This window comes from Aythya ferina (assembly GCF_964211825.1).
Source record: "Aythya ferina genome assembly, chromosome: 15".
NCBI classification, from domain to species: domain Eukaryota; kingdom Metazoa; phylum Chordata; class Aves; order Anseriformes; family Anatidae; genus Aythya; species Aythya ferina.
In genome coordinates, this window is record NC_140314.1 from 3,247,641 (window position 1) to 3,265,559 (window position 17,919).

Here is a 17,919-nt window from a genome sequence, read left to right on the forward strand (position 1 = left end):
CCCGGCGAGGGACGAGCTCGGCCTCGGGGTCACGTTCCCAATCTGTGGGATTCTCCCCCAGTCCGGCCACGTGGGAGCCCGGCAGGAACGAGTGAGTCACGGCCGGCCCCGGTTTTTACCATTTATAGTCAAAATGAAGGCGAAGCCATCGCCGGGTCCCTGGAGAGCTCAGCTCCGGCCCCCGGAGCTCCCAGCCTGGCCCTGGCCTTTAACTATTTTCCTTTCGTTCCCATTATCTCCGGGGTCATCTCCAAGGGGGTAACCGGAGCCCGCTGGAATTTCGTCCTGCTTCTGCCGAAGAGGCCCGTGAGCAGCCAGCACCTCTCCTGTTCCCCCCCCGGGACCTCGTGGATTTGGGACAGCACGTGCAGGGCTGGGGCGAGGAGACCGCGGTCACCCCGATGGTTTTGGGGAGTGTGGGTGCTCAGAGTTGTGGTCCCAAGCCACGATGTGTCCCCCCGGGGTTACCTGAGGAGTTGGGGGCTCCACCTTCCTCTTCTTCTTCTGGTTCTGCTTGTTGGTCCTGGGGTACACGATCAGCATCTCCAGCCACCTGCGGGTGAAGAACAAGCAGCGGGTGAGGTCTGTGCCACAGGGATGGCAGCGCTCGGGGTGTAGGGCAGCTGCAGACAGACCCCAAAGCTGATCCCACTGTTGGGAGGCTCTGAGCAGGTCACGCAGACACGGCCCCATCTGCCTCGAGGGCAGGCTGCCTGCAAGCCAAGGGCTTGCTCCCTCTGGAGACAGCGCTCACCCCAAACCCCTGTGTCCAGGGGTTGGTAATCCGGCCATAATTTTCCCCCAAACTGGCCATAAATGTTCCCTCCTCTTGCACGCGGAGGAGCTCAGCCTCTCCAAGCTGGTCGGGGGGTACCACAGTGCCCCCAAATCCTCCCAGCCAGTGCCTGGGGGAAAAAAACTCCCGAGGCAAGCCAGGAGGGAAGGAGGGACAGGGAATAACTCCAGGGTGCTTCGGCTCAACGCGAGGGAGAGAGGTCGTGGGCAAGGGTGGCAGCGGGCAGGGATTCAAGGATCCTAAAAGCTTAGAGAGCTGCCGAGCGAGGGGAGGGACAGAGCCTCTGGCAGGACCCTCTCCCTTCAGAGGCGCTAACAATGAGCTTTTGTCTGAGAAAGAGCAGCGTGAACTTGGCAGGGAGAAGCCCAGCCCGTGCACGAGCCTCTCGTTCAGGGCACCCTCCCATGCCTTCCCACGGGCTGCCCCTCCATCCCCGTACACTCGGAGAGGCTCCGCCGACCGCTGGAAAAGGCTCGTGCTTGAGATTTCCGTGCCTTGCCCTCCTGTTCCTCCCACTTCGCACGCTGCTGCTGTAAAGCGCTTTGAGATGACCACATCAAGTGGGTTTTGGTTAAGCAATAAATGCCAGAAGCATGCAACAAACGTAAAACAAATTCTCCCCGAGCCGGGGAAATCTTCCTGTCGTGCTGCAACTGCAAATGAAACCCGCCTGGCTCGGGCCCAGAGCGGGACTGCTCCGGGATGATTAATGCTTGCAGTCAGGAGCAAAACGCGCTGCTTCGAAATCCAGCGCTGGGCCAGCGAACAATAAATCAGCCCCACCTTGCTCTGCAATGCCTCTCCCCTCGTGCCGCTGGCAGGGCCGGGAACAAAGGCTGAGCTGCGAAGGGGAGCGTGAGGAGAGGGAGAAGGGAGCCAGGGGAGAGCCAGGTTTTGGGGGACAAGCACAGCACCCTCCTTGGTTGGAGGAGAGGAGTTGTGCCAGATCCCTGTGCCGTGTTCCCCTGGTGTCTCTGTCCCCACTGCTGCACGCCGTGCGCAGAGCCAGAGTCACCCATACCCACTGGTCTTGGTAGAGCAGGGCAGTTTTGCCCCATGAAAACACCCCTCTGAGCCAAATCCCAAGCTCCTGGCAGGAAAATGCCTCTTTAAGCTTTGAAAACGGGGGAGGCGCAACCCGCAGAGGTGCTTGGAAATAGAAATATCTCAGCAGGAAGCACCAGCCTGGCACGGAGGAGGTGCCATGCCTCGGGAAGGACGGGAAGGAGAGGGAAGAGGATGTTTCCAGGTCACCATCCAACACCGGGGCAGTCCCCGAGGCAGTAATTACAGCCCTGGGGTGGTCCCTGCTGGCGCATCCAAAGCATGGGGCTGTGCTCCCTGCCCTCCTCTTCCTCCCAGCTGAAGGCTCCCAGGGGTGGTTGGGCCCCGGAGCTGCACTCACCCGCTGATGATCTCCTTGTTCTCAGCCCGGATGAAGTGCTCCTTCTCCGGCGTCAGGATGCACAAGGAGAATTTCTGCCCTGTCCGGCTCTCCCCGTCCACCACGTCCGTGCACTGGTTCATGTTGATGGTGCCCTGCGGGAGGGTCGTGGGCTGTAGGGGAAGGAGAAAGGAGAACGCGTAAGGAGGGAGGGGTGGGTGGGCACGGCGCTTGCCCTAAACCTCTCGTGGCAGACCCCAACTCCCTGCGCACCCCGATGCTCTGCCCACGATGCTCAAACCCATCCTGCCCCACGCTGGCACACGGCGAAGGGTTTGCAGCAACTGGTGCTGCACAAACTGCTCATCCCGGGAGCTGTGCGATACCAGGGAGCGTTATTTCCACCCTGACGTCCTCCCCCTTCCCCAGGGGATGCTCCTCTCTCAGCCCCAGGGCTGCAAGCCCAACACCAGCACGAGGTGATCACTTCCAGGGGGTGCCCAAAGGGGATAAAAGGGGTGGCACGGGCACCACGATGCTCCCCACTGCGTACCCGCACTGCTCCGAGCCTGATCTTCACTGGAAAAGGCCAAACCGAGGGGAGCAGGGAGGGGAAGAGGGCACAAATCTGTTTTTTCTTCGGGCAGAGGCACAGCAGGGACCCCACGATAGGTTCTGCAAGCACGGTGTCACCTCCTGGTCCCCTGGGGACGCCGAGGGACCCGGCGAGGTGTCAGCGCTGACGAGAGCTGACGGCTCCATCTGGAGCAGCAGCGGCTCATCCGATTACAGCGGCGATGCCACGTCCCCGTCATCCCCATCCCCATCCCGCTGCGTGTCCTGCCAGCAGGGCACGGTGACGCTGGGGTCCCCCCGTGGCACGCCAGCTCACCAGGGACCGGCACAAACCCACACTGGGGCATCAAGGAGCCGGGCAGGGACCTCTCCGAGTTGCAAACGGCACCGAAGGAGCACCCGGCACCAGCTCCTCGCCCCAGCAAAGCCTCCTCTCGCCCTCCAGATGGCCAGGCCAACGGGGAGACGGCTTTTTGGCAGGCGTTGTGAAGATTTCTCCCATGGAAACGGGCTCCCCTGCCAGCAAACCACCTCCAAAACAGCCTGCGGCGTGTGAAGGAGAGGCGAGCGGGGAGAGCTGTGCCGGCCCCAGCCTGTGACCCCAGGAAATTCAGTTCAGCCCCCCGAGCCCCCCGGTTCTGCCATGTGCGGATGTTGGAAATATCCCCCTACCCCCAGGAGAAAGCTTTCCCTGCAGCTGTGCCCCCCAACAAACCAAGGAGAGAGCGTGAGCATCCCACGCAGGGAGCTGTCGGGGACGCTGCGGTGTCGGTGCAGGCACGCCGACGGGACCAGCCTTACACCAGGGACCCCAAAACCTCTTTTTCTTCATAAAAACCAGCACCAGCGTCCGCAGACCCCGCGGGGGGAAGGGGAAGAAAAGCCCCACACGCCTCGAGCGCAGCCCTCCCTGCTCGCTGCCGCGGGAAGTCAACTCCTAAGAGGATTTTTTGTCTTAGACAACAAAAATAAAACCCCGCTTTCCGGTAGCTATAAAAACCCTACGGAAAAACTTTCTCCGGCTCCAAGTGGAGCCTTGGAAACGTTTTTGTCTCCCCAGCCATTGGCTGTGCCAAGGCCTCCAGGACCATGAACTCCGGCCGGCCGTGTGGGTCTGACCCCTTCCCCACCCACGGCCTTTGTGCACCGGGAAACAGGGCCAGGACAGGGGGAAAGGGGCTGAGGGTGGCTCCACGTGGGAGCCCTATGGGCACTGTAGGATGCTGGCTCGCTCCCTGCTGCCTCGTGCACCCCTCAAATCCCCGGGAGGCCTCACAGGTACCTGGCATGGATTTGGCACATCCAAATTGAGCACAGGCTCCCTGCAAGCCTCGCCTGCCCTCCTCCTTCCCAAACCCCAGGGCAGCTTGCCCACGGCTCACATCCAGCCCCAACCTGAGCTCGCCCGCAGTAGAGGAGCCAGTTTCGGGCTCCCCCCTCCACCAGTCTGGTTGTGAAGTGGTTTTGCCACGCACCCCTCCTTGTGACAGCCAGATTTGCACCGGTGCTCATCCAAAATCTCACTTAGAGCTCCAGAACAGGGTCACCAAGAAGGGCACCCCGTCACCCACAGCCGGGGAGAAGAAAGGCACCGTGGCCAAACCGGCCCCCCCCCCCCAACACCCTTGGGCAGGAGCTGAAACCTGACGGACGAGCAGCCTCGCTCGGGAGGGATTTAAATCCCTTTACATCTCTTTATTTCCTTCCTTGCAGCCAAGGCAAGGCGCTTTGAAGCCAGGGCGAGATGCAAATGCTGCGAGGTGGAAGCACGCACGAGCACAAGCCAAAGGCTGGGACGCAGCCCCCCCGGGGCGAGGACGCAGCTCCCTGGGGAGCACCCAAAAACCCAGCGGGGCTCCCCAGAGGGGCCCTGAGCTGCTGCCGGGGCCAGGGCAGGGCTGCGTGGCCCCGGCAAGTGGAAGGCAATAACGAAATGCAGGAGGAGGGAGGTGTTGCTCGGTGCAGGCACCAAAACAATAACAAGGCAGGGAGTTCAAGCAGCCCTTTGAAGAGCAGAGAGGCTTTGATATAAGGCTGAGCGCCCGCCTGCGTGCTGGGCCTGACCCCGGGGCCACGGGAAGCTTTGCACCGGGGTGAGGCAGGAGCAGACACCCGGCTTCTGCCGGTCCCCACCTCGGGAACAGCCCCGTCCCCAGGTGCTGGCCTTGATTTTGTGCCATCAACGGGATGGAGGGCACGGCTACCCCCTTCCAGTGCCCGGTGGGTGCTTTTTAATGGGGAAAACTCGAGGCTGGGGTGGAAGCCCCCACCTGAGCAGGGAAAGCAGCAGCCCGGGCGTGAGCGGAGCAGCTCGCAGCGCCGGATGAGCAGCCACAGCTCCGCGCTGCCAGTATCAGCAGGGGACCCGGCGCCAAGAAACGATCGCAGCGCCGTTTCCCTGGGGTATGACAGATCCCTGTTTACACACGCACGTGTTGGCTGCGTCCCCCTCGATACCAGCACAAAACCTACAGGGCTCGCTTCTGCCTTCTCGGGTACCCGGGATGCCGGCCCCGCTGCGCCGTGCCCTCCGTAACGCCGGCAGCCCCCGGGGATGGGACGAGGCTCGGGGACTTTTGGAGGCGTCTGCTCCCCGCCTCCCCTGAGCTGTGAATCATTTCCTGACGCAGCTCCATCTTCTCTGAAAACCAGAAACGTCAGAGCCGAGGGGAAAGGGATAAAGCGCCCCCAGTTCTGCGCTTCGGGGGGTCGATCCAAGCAGCTTTGCTCGCTGCTCGGGGATTCATTGGGGTCGGCCATGGTCCTGAGTGAGCCCCTGGCACCCCAAAATGTCAAATCTGGGTACCAGAGATTCGCTCAGCACCTGCACACAAGATATTTTTGGAGCAGGTAAACCCCTGGTCAAGCTCCCGGGGACCGGCTGTGCCTCGGGGGCACAGAGCCCGTGGCCGTTACACAACGCGCCTGGATGAAATCTGGAGCACAACCTTTAAAGAAAGGCGATGGGGCAGGGGGAGGAGGAAACCAAACAAAAGGGACATTTTACTTTCTGCCAAGAACCAGGAGGGAAAAAGAAAAAAAAGAAAAAAAGGAAAATTAAAGAAAAAAAAACCACCATTTGTCTATCTCACATGGCGAGCTGGTTGCCTTGGCACCCGGGTGCTGCACGGGGAAGGGCTTGGGTGTGGGTTTGCTCTGCCCGGGCTCCCAGAGCTGCCCCAGATGAGCAGCGAGCTGGGCACGCCTAGGGAAGAACCATCCAGGCCGCGTCCGTAAATGCTTCTTGACAAATGTTCCTTCTCCGAGCTGAAATATTCATGAGGGTGGCTGCCGAGCAGCGCGCTCCCCACGGGGAGCTGCTAAAAGCATCGCCCGTGCCTGGTGCTCGGCCTCGTGCTCGGGGTGGGGAGAGAGTGGGATTGCTGATCTGGGGCTGGATGCACTGCCTGCCCCTGGGACGTTCGGTCACCGGTGTCCTGGTGCTGCCTGAGCAGGGCTGGGACGTTAATGAGCAGGGTTTTAATGAGCGCTGTAGGCATCCTGCCACTAGGCACAGAGCTATCGATACAGCCTCAGCGCGACCGGAGCTGTGCCGCGGGCGGATTTTATTACACTTATAGATCATCTGGCAGGTCAAGCAAGCGGGATTTAGACAAAGGAGCTTGAAAACGACCTCGGCAAGCTCTGAGAAAGAAAGGATGGATGGAGCAGTCGCCCATCAAAGGGGAGTGAAGGTTGGGCTCTCCCTCTCTACCTCCCCACAAGTGGGAGTGCTTCCCATCCTCTGCTAACCCCCAGCAGCTCTCTCCTCTCCCTGCACCATGCCAGCAGGCAGGGGAGAATCTTTTTTCAGCCACCTGAGCACCTTCCTCACCTGCAGCCTGCCCGCATCAGCAGATAGTGCTCAGAGAAGCTGCTGAGAAACCTCTGGTTTTCCAGGGCATGCACCAGGCGATAGGGAAGGACGTTGTTACTGTGCCATCCCATTCGAAAAAGCACTGAGCTGCTTCCCACCGGCCCCATCACTCACTGGCAGCCCCCGTTTGTTCATCACGGATGCCAACAGCCAGCTCCTGAAATGAATTTTGCCGGAGGAGCTCCCCAGGGCCCCAGGCCACCCCCCAAGGAACCGGCTGAAGGCTCCGAGGATGGGTGTGCGAGCCCCTTGCACGCCTGTCCCTGCACACCGGGCCCCTCCAGAGCCCCCCCGAAGCCTCCACCAGGAGATAAAACAATTCCATCGCCGCTTTCGCCAGGGGGAAGGAATTTTCTTCCCCCCGGAGCAGTTTGGGGAGGGGGCGCAGCGCAGGGGCTGGGCAGGAAGAGTTCAGCCAGGGGCCGCTTTTCAGCCGAACCGGTGTTTACGTCCACCGACAGCGAGTCTAAACACGGAGCGAGGCCGCGAGCTGGCCGCCAGCACCCTCAGGCTCCTCTCCCACCCGGTGCCGAGGGCAGCGCCGGCACCGCAGAGCGCCCTGGGCATCACTTTGGGGTCACGGGTCCCCTCCGTGTCCCCGTCCCCATGGGCGCCCGCCCGGGGAGCGAGTGCCGGAGCGAAGCAGGAGGCTGGAACTGGCTCGTCCTGGCCTTATAAGGCGATTCTCGCGCTGAGCATGCAGCTCCCAGCTGCTCCCCACCCCAAAGCGGGGTCTGGAGCTGGCAGCCAGCGCCTCGCCTGCCTCCTTCCTGTTAACCTCTTTCCTGCTGAAGGGCCTCCAGAGGGTCGTGCGGGGCTGGGATGGCCACGTCCCGGCCCCGTGTGTGAGGGCACAACCGCCTGCACGGGTAGGGATGGTCGGGGAGTGCCCCATGCCCAGCTGGGATGGCTGCGGTCACCGGGTGGGTGCTCAGGCGCATGCTCTCCATCTCCAACCCTGCTGGAGGAGAAGAAGGACAGAAGATGCAGAAGAAGGACAGAAGATGCAGAGAACATCAGCACCGTGCTGGAGACAAAAGCAAGGTCCCAGGTTTTCATGGGCCAAACCAAAGGAACCAGCATCGCCCGGTGCAGGCACACCCCCGGCCAAAGCCGCCATCTCACAGCCCTGCAAACTCCAAGCTCTTTTTCCCTCCTGCTCTCCTTACGGCGCCGACACATGGCAAGGGCTAACGGCGTTTTGCGTGCAAAATGTCCTCCTCCCTTCGGAGCAGGAGGGGGGCGATGATAGCCACCCGACCCCATCTGCTCGCAGCTGCCAGCATGAAATCTTCCCCGCTCCCCAGGCACCCGCTCAGAGGGAAAAGAAATCTCTGTGGGGCTGTCACGGCAAGAACCCCATAGCAAAAACCCAACGAGGCCATGCAGCCGGACCCTGCTTGCAGTGAGGGCGCGGGGACAAGGGGACGGCAGCCACCAGGGGGTGGGAAGGACAGGCAGGACCCATTTGCATTTGGCTGTTTAAATTTTAAATCGCACTCCGAACTGGCCTCCTCGACTTTGTTCTCCGCCCCCTCAGCATAAGGGGATGAGTCCCAGGCGGTCCCTGCCATGCCCACGATGTCCCTCCCCATCTCCCAGGAGGGAAGGGGATCCCCAAAATGTCACCAACGAGGTCCCCACAGCAGGACCCCCTTGAGGGTGACCTGCGCACAGAGACGGCCGCAGATACGGAATAAAACTGGCAAGGGGGAGATTCTTTAGCTCAGGATCCTTCAGAAAGCCTCCAAACGGTGCAAAAATTATAATTTAAAAGGCTCCACTCCTTGGGAAAAAGCTTAGGAAAGGAAGCCAGGGAGCTTGTTTTCAGAGCCAGCCTTCTCGCGGGGCAGGAAAATTACCGCAGCTGATGCAGGCCCCGGTGTTATTTACAGCAACAAGTGCTGCTGGAACAACTCCCAAGGTCTTCTGCTCAGTACTGCTCTGACCCAGGGCACCCAAGATGCCACCACCCTTGTGCTGAGCCGGGCTGGGAGAATAAAACCGAGCCCCCAAACCTCCCTGAGGGGAACCCATCTCCCCTCCGGCCTAGAGGTGCGGAGGGCTCGGCCTCCTGGTCTCCAGCCGTCCCACAACCTTTACTACAAACACACAGAGAGGAGGAATTGGAGCAAATGGTGGCAGCAAGACCGAGGGGAGGTCCTCGTACTGCCACCAGACCCTCAGCACCGTGGCAGCCATGTGAAGCCACCCACAGCCATCAATTTGAGCTCTGCTTCATTTTAGGGCCTAGGTAGGCCCAGCAAGCACAGCGAACTGCACGCCAGGGTGAAGGGAAAAGCCAAAAGTGCTTCCCACAAGAAAAGAGTACATAAAATGGCAAGACATTTCCCAGTGTCTCAGGAAAAAAAAATAAATCTTTAACTTCCACGTGAAGTAGAATTTTTCTGTTTTTCACTAAAAAAAGAAGGGAAGGGAAGCGCTGCTTTTCAGCAGACCAGGTCGGCAGAGGCCTCCCACCTCACACAACACAGGGTTAGACCCGCTCGAGCTGATGCCATCCGATCATGGCCCAGCTCTGCTGAACCCAAAGAGCTCCATGCCCGGGGTCCTGCTGTGTGTTACCAGCACAGACCACAGGGTTTCCCTCCCATTTGGCTTCTTTGGGGTTTCCCCACCAGAGAGCCACAAGGAGCCCCATAACAGCCCCCCCAGCACCACCAGACCCTCACACTTCCCCAGGTCACAGCGTTCCCAAATGCAGCCCCCCTAAATCCCACCTCCACCGAGCGCTGCCACCAGCAGCCCCTCACACAGGTGCCCACCGCAAGCAAGGCGAAGAGGACGAGCCCCCAAAAGCCAGACCTACAGAGGCTGGGGCAGCTCCCACAGGCGCAGATGCTTGGGTGGAAGTTGTCGAATCCTGCCCAATTAGCCTGGAAACCTCATTACTCCCCAGCGCTCTGCTTACGAGCTTTGCAGAGCTTCCTGCGGGGCTGGGAAGACCTCACGGCCGGGCTCCCAGGGCGAGCGGGGGTCTCCAGATGGAGCTGGCGGGGGGAAGAGCAGAGCCCGAAGGCACGTGCACACACCAAGCTTTGGGGGTTGTATTCCCCAGCCCACTTCTCTGCTGAGAAAGGAGTAAAATCGTGGCCGGGAGCTGCTCCTGAGAGGTCCTAAGGAGCAGGGAGCAGGCCCTGGTGGGGAGAAAAGAGGTGGTGCAAGGCAGGGGCTCAAGCCCAGAGAGGTTTCTCCATCCCCCTTGTGTCAGCCTGTGCAGGGCAGCAGCAGCCATGCAAGCCAAACGTCCCCTTCCCGTTCACATCTGCTCCGTCCATAATCCCCACGTCCCTCCCCTAGTGGGAAAGCAGCCAAAAAAGCAAACCAAAACCATCATGATTATATCCCAGAGCCCCCCCAGCGCCCTGGTCATCTGCTAGGACTTCATCCATGGAGGAAACGAGGAGGAAATGGTCAAGGTGCCCCCAAATCCCCCCCTTTCTCCCCAGATGCAGCATCGCAACGGGCACAAACCCCACAGAGGGTGCTAGGGGGACGTGCCCAAAACTGATCCTGTCCTGCTGAGTCTTTTCTCCCCAGAGACCCCAACAAGGAGAGGGAAAAGCTCGAAGCACCGGTGCTTGGGGAGCGGTGACAACCCTCCTGGAAGCAAAGAGGTGGCCGAGGAGCCGTGCTGCCCCGCGGCGAGGCAGAGCTGTGTGCAGGCCAACTCCTTAAGCAAGAAGAAGAAAACCTGCCTGGGAATTCTCAGTTTTCACCAGAAATGCCTCAAACCCAGCAGCACAAGACGCCAGCGATCCCCCTGCCTGTGGTGACACCAAGCAAGGCCATTTACAAAGCCCCACTGAGGCCCTGGGCTCGCCTCCACGCAAGTTTTAACCTGGGCACTGCCCTGCTGAGCCCCCTGCTCTCATCACACAGACCCCCAGGAGCGAGGATGGGGGCAGCCTTCTGCCTCCCTCCTCCTCCTCCTCCTCTTCCTCCTCGGAGGCCACCGCAAGGAGCAGCGGTGGTGGGAAGCCCCCGAGCTCGCCCGCGGCTCCGGCCGCTTTCTCAGGCATTCCAAAATTTGGCCGGAGCCTCTTTTTGCAGTGCTCCCCCCCATCCACCCCCCCACCCCTGGACGCCGGCCTAGTTGTGTATTTATTTGTTTCTGCATTTTCCCAGCTCCCCGCACACGCTGGCACAGGGCCGGGGGGGGGGACACCGAGGCCGGCTCCCGAGGCAAACCCGAATCAAACAGAGCTGGGGGCGTCCCCTTCCCTTCCAGCCCCCCCCCCCCCAAATTCTCCAGAGATCGGGAGGAAGCTGGGAAGAAGGGGAGCAGGAAAGGGGGCCGCCGGCGGCATCGCCCACCCCCCCCTTTTGCTTTGTGTGCGCTGGGGGAAATTAAAAATAGCTGTGTCCAAAGGGTGGCTGCAAGCGCCACAAAGAGCGTGTTGAGCGGAGGCAGCTGCAAGCTATTTGCTGCCCCTGGTAATCAGCATCTCGGCTTGCAGAGCCCCCCCCCAACCCCCCCCCCGGCCCCTTCCTCCCCTGCCAGAAGCTGCCGCCGCCTCCCTCCAACCCACATATGTCATGTCAACAAGCGGGGATTGCAGGATGGCTCTGGAAAAGGAGGGGAGGAAAAAGAAAAAAAGGGGGGGGAGCTCGCTTTGATTTTCAGAGCGGCTTTGCCTCGCTCGATGCATGTGTGTCCCCCCCGAGCTGTGCCCGAGGGCTCGCTGCGTTTTGCAGCGCCGAATCCCAGCGGGTGCCACCAGCAGAGCCAGGAGCAGGGCCGTGCCGGCCACCAGGACGCCGTTCCCCCGTAGGATTCCTTTTACACAAGAGCACCACGGGTGCCCCGCGTTACCCAACCCGTAGCCCACAGCCTCCCGGTGGTCCTCAAGGACCTCAGGCAGTGGCCCCACCAAGGCTGAATTACGAATTACAGAATTACAGCTAGCCCCGTAACGCACCCAAACGAGCCTTCTGCCTTCCCTGCTACAGCCAGGAGCTCCCCGCTTTGTTTCCCATTGCAATCTCTGTTTTTTTTCTTTTTTTTTTTTCCTTTTTTTTTTTTTTTTTTTTTAAATACCAGCAGCTGGAGCAACTGCCTACGGTAAATAGCAGGGCTCCCATCTGTCGCCTGCTGCTGGAGGGCTGCGCTTTGTCAGACGCTCTGCTCCATGTGCTCAGCGCGGTGGGACCCAGAGGAAAACCAGGTCCGAGGCCACCAGGGCACGCAGAGGGTGACGTTGGGGTGGCTGCGTGCTCGGCCATGGGTTGTGTCACCTCCCCATCACCCTGACATCCCCGCAGCCGGGCTGGAGGCTACGGGGGTGAAGCCCAAATTGCCAGGAGTCACGAAGAAACGACCTCAGCTACGACAAGCGCCCGTATCACTCCATCTCCCGTAAATTAGGGACAAGGGATTTAAAATCCAGCTCGTTTCCCTCATCGCTCCTGCGCGTGTCAGCTAAATAAAAATGCTTTGCTAACTGGAGGAGAACAAAAAGCAGAAAGGACAGAGCCACTTGCACCCGGGCTCGTTTCTCAGTGTGGGAGCACTCCCAGCTTCACAGCTAGCCCTGCAGAAGACAATAAGCACGGCATTGTTTTCAGGAAGGAAGCACCTGGGCCAGGCCATCAAAGCTGCTCGCTAATTAGGAGGCCACTGGCTGTATCTCGCTCTCCCAGCTCCACTTTTCGTCCTTTCTGTTCACTCCCCAAACCTCCCACCAGGGCCTTTTGCTCCGGGACCCTTCCCAGGAGGCTTTTGCATGCACCAAGAGCAGGGCCAGGACACAGGCACGGAGAGAAGCTTCCTCCACTCACACCGGGGAAGACGTGAGCAGGAGCAGCCAGCTCCAACTGCCAAAGCTTGCAGAAATCCCCCCAATTTTGGGGGTCTTGGCAGCGGTCCCATCGCTCAGCTTCAGCAATGCCCCAAGCAATGAGTTCCCAGAGGTCCTGGTGGGTTCACGTTGTTTTTTTTTCCCCAAAAGCAGCCCTGAAAATGAAGCACAACGCTCTCCAAAGACCCCTGAGCTCAGTCGGGGACCACCAACATTTATTATCTCTCCACATCCCCCAGAGCCAACGCACGGCTGCGCTTTCTCCCTTTCTCCTTTACACCCCAGCGCCAGGGAGCTCCTTCCCTGCAGCCCTGGAGGAGCACAGATCGCTGCTCCCCTGCTTATTTCCCAACGCTTCCCTATTCCTACTGCCTCAGCTCTTACACAAGCACTCAGCATCCCGTGCAAAGCCTCCCCGCCGAGCATCTTCCTTCCCCGGCAAACGCCTTCCTTTTCCCTGCTCTTCCCACCGCCGCTGCCCAGCTCGCAGCTGCTCCGCTCCAGCCCTTTTTTTGTTCCAGCTTGCTTGAAATCTGAACCGCGCTCCCGCTTGGAGCCAAGAGCTTTTTATGCTAAACAGAAACTGAAAGTCTCCCAAGATCTGGCGAGCAGAAGACGGCAGCAAAACCGTGGCTGCAGGGGCGGGGGGGGGGGGGTAGAAAAAGCTGCGTGCGCGAGGGAAGCGCGGGCTCGCCAAGCCTCGCGCTGCCCCTGCGGAGGGGGCAGGGAGGGTTTGGAAACGCTTAAATGGCGAAACGGGTGGAAAAAAAAAAAAAAAAAAAGGAAGGATGGAGAAGCCAGGATGTTTAAGGTTCGTTTTTAATCCCTGCCAATGAATTTGCATCCCGTGCCAAGACTGAAGTAAACTGCTTTGATCTAAAGAGGAGGGGAGAAGAAAAACACACACACACACACACACACACACACACACGCAGATTCTTGGCTTCTTGCAACAATGCAGATGACAAAGGAGGGAGCCACGATGAGAATTAGCACGGCGCAGATCTGCTGAGGGTGACAATCTTCAAATCTGCCCCTTTCTGCTGAAGGACGAGGAATTTGGAGGGGGGTCGATTGGGAAATAATACCCACACGCAGCTCCGCACCATGGCATCCGCGCGCGCGCATCCCTCCCTCGCTCGGATCCCCCGCCAGCTGCTGTTTTTCCTCCTTTAACCATTTCCCAGCCCCTCCATCCTGGCTTCAAGGGCCAGGGGGCTGTGTGGGGCTCCAGGTGTGACCCCAGCAGCCCTCTGCGTGGTGCCAGACCTCCTGTTTCCGAGCTGGCCGCTCTCCTTCCATTTACGCACCCACCTGGCGGTGCCGGCGCTCTCCTGACCGTCCCCTCCCCACTCCCATCTCCTCCCCCACCACCCAGCCCACCCCAGGCTGGAGCAGAGACGTCGGCTCCATCCTATTTAGGCTCACACCACCACAAACAGGCCGATTTCCTGCGTTAGGAGCCCGGGATGCATCCCCGTGGCCGTGCAGGCCTTTTCCTCTGACCCGACACCATGGGGCAGGATCCGTCCCCAGGCAGGTGGGGGGAAAGGAGAGCGCTCCCGGTCCCTGTGAGCCTCATCCACAGCATCCGTGGCGTTCCCATGCAGCAGGGCTCTATTTATAACCTCGGCAGCTAATTATAGGCAGCAGCAAGCACAACAAAAGGAGGCGACCGCCCCGCGATCTGCCTGCGCTCGCCACCACCCCGCAGCCCGGATGCCGTCCGCTCCCCGTCTCCGTCCCCCTACCCCGGCGCTGTTTTTGTGGCAGCTCCCTTGCTTCAGCCAAAATTTCCCCAAATCACCCCCAGCATCACGGTGCTGAGCTGCTCTCCTGCTGCAAGCAGCAGCGCAGAGCCCACGGGGTGTTTTACCAGGCGGGTTGAGCCCTTGGACAGCACAAAGTGGCATCTCCGGCATCTCCCCCCTGGAAGAATCGTGCCGGGATGGGGCTGCAGGGAGAGGATTCGCTCCCCATCCTGGCACAGGTTCTCCCTCATCCCCGAGCAGCAGGGCAATGCCTCCCAGCTGGCTGCTTCCCCACAGGCTGAGGGCATTGGGATATCTGAAACCGGAGAGGATAAAGCACCAAAGGTCTAAGCTCCTCCTGGGCGACTGTTCCACCTCCGAAACAAGTCTCTGGATGCATCTGGCTTAGCTTATTTTTTTATTATTATTATTTTTAAACCACGTTTTAGCCTCAAACCAACCATGGGGAAATATCTAACAATGGGGAAACTGGGGAATGCATCTCCTGGGAGCAACAAGGATGGGACGGCTTGTGGCACTGCTGTGCTCCTCTCCCTTCCCAACACTCAACACGGGAGCGGGTTCATCACCCACCAGCTGCTGGGGGGGGGAAATACCAGCCCCTCTACACCATCCACCCCACATGGAGCTCTACAGAACGGGACAAGGAAGCCGAGGGGTGACACCGGTGGCTTGTCATGGGCACGGGACCCCCAAGGAATCGGGTGGCCGAGCCCCCCAGCAGCTGCAGGGAGGGCAGCAGGAGGGGTGGGCGGCCTCCGTATCCGCTGCCGTTTGTTTGGGAGCGAGGAATTTGTGCACGTCTGAGCAGGCTCAGCTTACCCAGGGCTCGGCAGAGCTGGGAACAGCCCCGCTGGCACGCTCCCTGCTCACTGGGAGCTGGGGTGGAGGGGAAGGGGACACCACGAGCTGCTTCGCCCCCCTCAGGGGTCCCGAGGAGCCCTGCAGGGAGCGGGGGTGCTCGGGGCCGGCTGCTTTTTGCAGGTGCCTTACAACCACTCGGTCATAAAACCAGCACAGAGCAGCGCGTGGCTTCCAACTGTAAAAGGAAAGGGAAAAAAAAAAAAAAAGGAAAAAATAAATAAATTAAAAAAAAAAAAAAGCCAACAGCCCGGCCAGCGGCTCAGCCGAGGAATGCGGTGCCAAACCAGGCTCCTCCGGAGACCTCTCCGCTTCCAAACTCGGTGCCTTCCCCGCCCGCACGCCCCGTCCCACCGATGGGATTCGGGCAGAATTTCGGGCTCCTGGGGCAAGGAGGAGGCTGCGGCCGCTTGGACCGTGCCCAGAGTTTTCCACCGGCCCGGCAGCGAGCCGTGAGAACCGCCGCAGCGCCGTGCCCGGAGGCCTGACTCCGGCCCCGCTGCCAACTACGGCCCTTGGTCCCCTCCCAGCCCGCTTTCAGGGCAGCAGCTCATTAGCTGCTGACCCCAGCTTGCAAACAGATGTGCCCTTTGGTGACGAACACGCCGCTCGGGGCTGGGGGAGGAAGAAGAAGAGGCCGGGGGCTGCCCGTGGGTACCTCAGCCCGGCGTCTCCGCCGCTGCCGCCAGCCCGTGGGCTCCCCTCCCGATCCCACGCCTTCCTCCCCTCCTCCCCGCCTTTTAATAAGAGCAGAAATTGCCAAAGCCGCAAAAATTAATGTCTAACAGGTTCAGGGCAGAGCAATTCCATCCGCTCGCCCGGCTGCCTGGGAGGTCTCCGGCCAGCTGCCGCCCGGCTCTCGGTGCGCTGCGGCGGCCGCCCCCTCCGTGGGACCCCCACCCGGCTTCCAGGGGCACCCCCGGGGAGCACACCAGTAAATCGCCCCTGTGACAGGGCTGCAAGGCAGATCCCTCCCTGTGCAAAAAGCCAAAATTATCCTGTGCAAAGATCCGGCCCCGTTGCTCCTCCTTGGTGGTGGAGGAGGTGGGGAGCCCCGGTGGGCTGCAGCGGCACCGTGCCACGGGCTGGTGCAGGAGAGCATCTCTGTACGGAGAGGTAACGCTCCTCTCGTGCTCTCTTTTTGTTGTTTTTTCCACTTTTTCCCTTCCCTGCCAGCCCAAGGGGTGTCAGAGACCTGCAGGATGCTCCCCCAGCCCTCTGCGTGCCCCCTGGGCGTGGGGACACAAGACCCAAAGGACAGGGCATGGGGCTGGGGCGCTGCCTGTCTGCTCCTGCCCCAGCGCAGCGGTGCCTGGGGCAGGTCACCCTCCCTGGGATGCAAAGCAGCAAAAAAAAAAAAAAACAACATAAACACGACATTTCCCAACACCCTTCCATGCCTCCTCCTCGTTATCAGGGCATTGCCCCACAGCAGCCAGCTGCACGCTGCCTTTCTTTGGTAGCACGACCCGAAACACCGGCCCAGCGCCCGGCCAGGTTGCTGCAACGCTCAAACCCTACTGAGAGCCTCCACGCCTCCCATCCGAGGCATTTAAATTATTCACGGGACTTGGAGCGACCCCAGCAAACCCTACAAACAAACAAACACACACGAGCAGGGCTCTCGCTCTGCTCCACGCACCCTCCGTGCCCCACGGTGCCCAGGGTGGGCACGGCAGGGCTGATCCCGCTGGGGGCTTGCAACAGACGGGAGAATTTCTTTCTTTCCTTCCTTCCCCAACCTCTCTTTTCGCAGGGATGCTGCTCCCAGGGAAGGTGTTCCAGCTGACCTACTTTCCACGGGCATCACTGTCTCCTTCCAAACACAGCCAAGACGATTCTCTGCCACCAAACCCCAGCGAGGAATGGGACAGGAAGGAGGCGTGGGGCACCCTGGGGACAGCACGCCGAGCCAGATGACCCCCCACCTGCACCAGATCTGCCAGCAGCACGCCCCCACTGCTGGTTTATACCAAAAACGAGTTTTCTCCAGCACCCTGCAATGCCTGGGCTTGGCCACAAAGCTCCAGGGGACGACGGGGACGTCCCCGTGCCACGCACCGGGAGCGCCACCGCCACCAGCGATGCCCCGGGTTTGCCAGGCAGCACTCACCATCTCGTCGAGGGCGTAGCGCAGCAGCCCATGCTCGTAGAGGATGAAGAAGCGGCGCTGCCATTTCTGCAAGAGAAGGCAGAGAGGAGGGTTATTCCCACCCACGGAGATGGAAAAAAGGCACCGAAATCCCCCCCCAGAGCCAAGGGAACGCGTGACAGCGGGGCACGCACCCCGGTGCCTCCGAGCACAGGGCTGCAAAGAGAAGCAGCTGCCAAAAAAGCAAAGAGGAGCCCCCAGAGATGCAGGGATTGGCCCTGAATCCTGAATTGGTGATGAATTGCAGCAGGGTTTGTGCTCACCCCCACGGTGTCCTACACAACACATTTGGGGTGCAGAGCGCATCGCTCGCTGCGCATTTGCTGCCTGGCTCTGGGGGCACCCAAGAAGAGGATGTTTTGGGGCAGCTTCCCCACCTGGTAACCCCACTCCACCCTTCACTGGGGCTGACCCCGAGCCACCTGGGTTAATTGTGCAGAAAAATGACCAGCGGCGGGCAGGGTGCTGTGCCAAACGCCCCCAGCAGCCCCATCCCCGGCCTCGCTGTTTGTGCAGCCGCACGGCACACCAGATTGGAGAGCTGATCTGGCTGGAAATCTGCCTTTTTGTGCGGGTGCCAGGCTGTTTTCAGCCCAGAGCAGAAACTGGTTGAGCAGGCTGAAATAATAAATAATAATAATATATATATAAAAAAAAAAAAAGTCCCAGATTCATAGCC

At 60.3% G+C, this 17,919-nt stretch overlaps 1 protein-coding gene across 10 annotated transcripts in view; it reads right to left on the minus strand.

Moving 5' to 3' along the window:
* The window catches only part of MPRIP (myosin phosphatase Rho interacting protein), a 66,943-nt gene that overhangs the window by 38,784 nt on the left and 10,240 nt on the right, over nucleotides 1–17,919 (minus strand). For all 10 annotated transcript variants that reach the window (XR_014698092.1, XM_084536219.1, XM_084536218.1 and 7 more), the window contains exons 3-5: nucleotides 17,202–17,267; nucleotides 2,202–2,353; nucleotides 469–553 (exon numbers count right to left, since the gene is read on the minus strand). Coding sequence is in view for 9 of the 10 variants with exons in the window: in XM_084536219.1 (XP_084392345.1) it covers nucleotides 469–553; nucleotides 2,202–2,353; nucleotides 17,202–17,267 (303 nt within the window). In the remaining variant the exon portion in view is untranslated. The remainder of the gene's footprint in view (nucleotides 1–468; nucleotides 554–2,201; nucleotides 2,354–17,201; nucleotides 17,268–17,919) is intronic.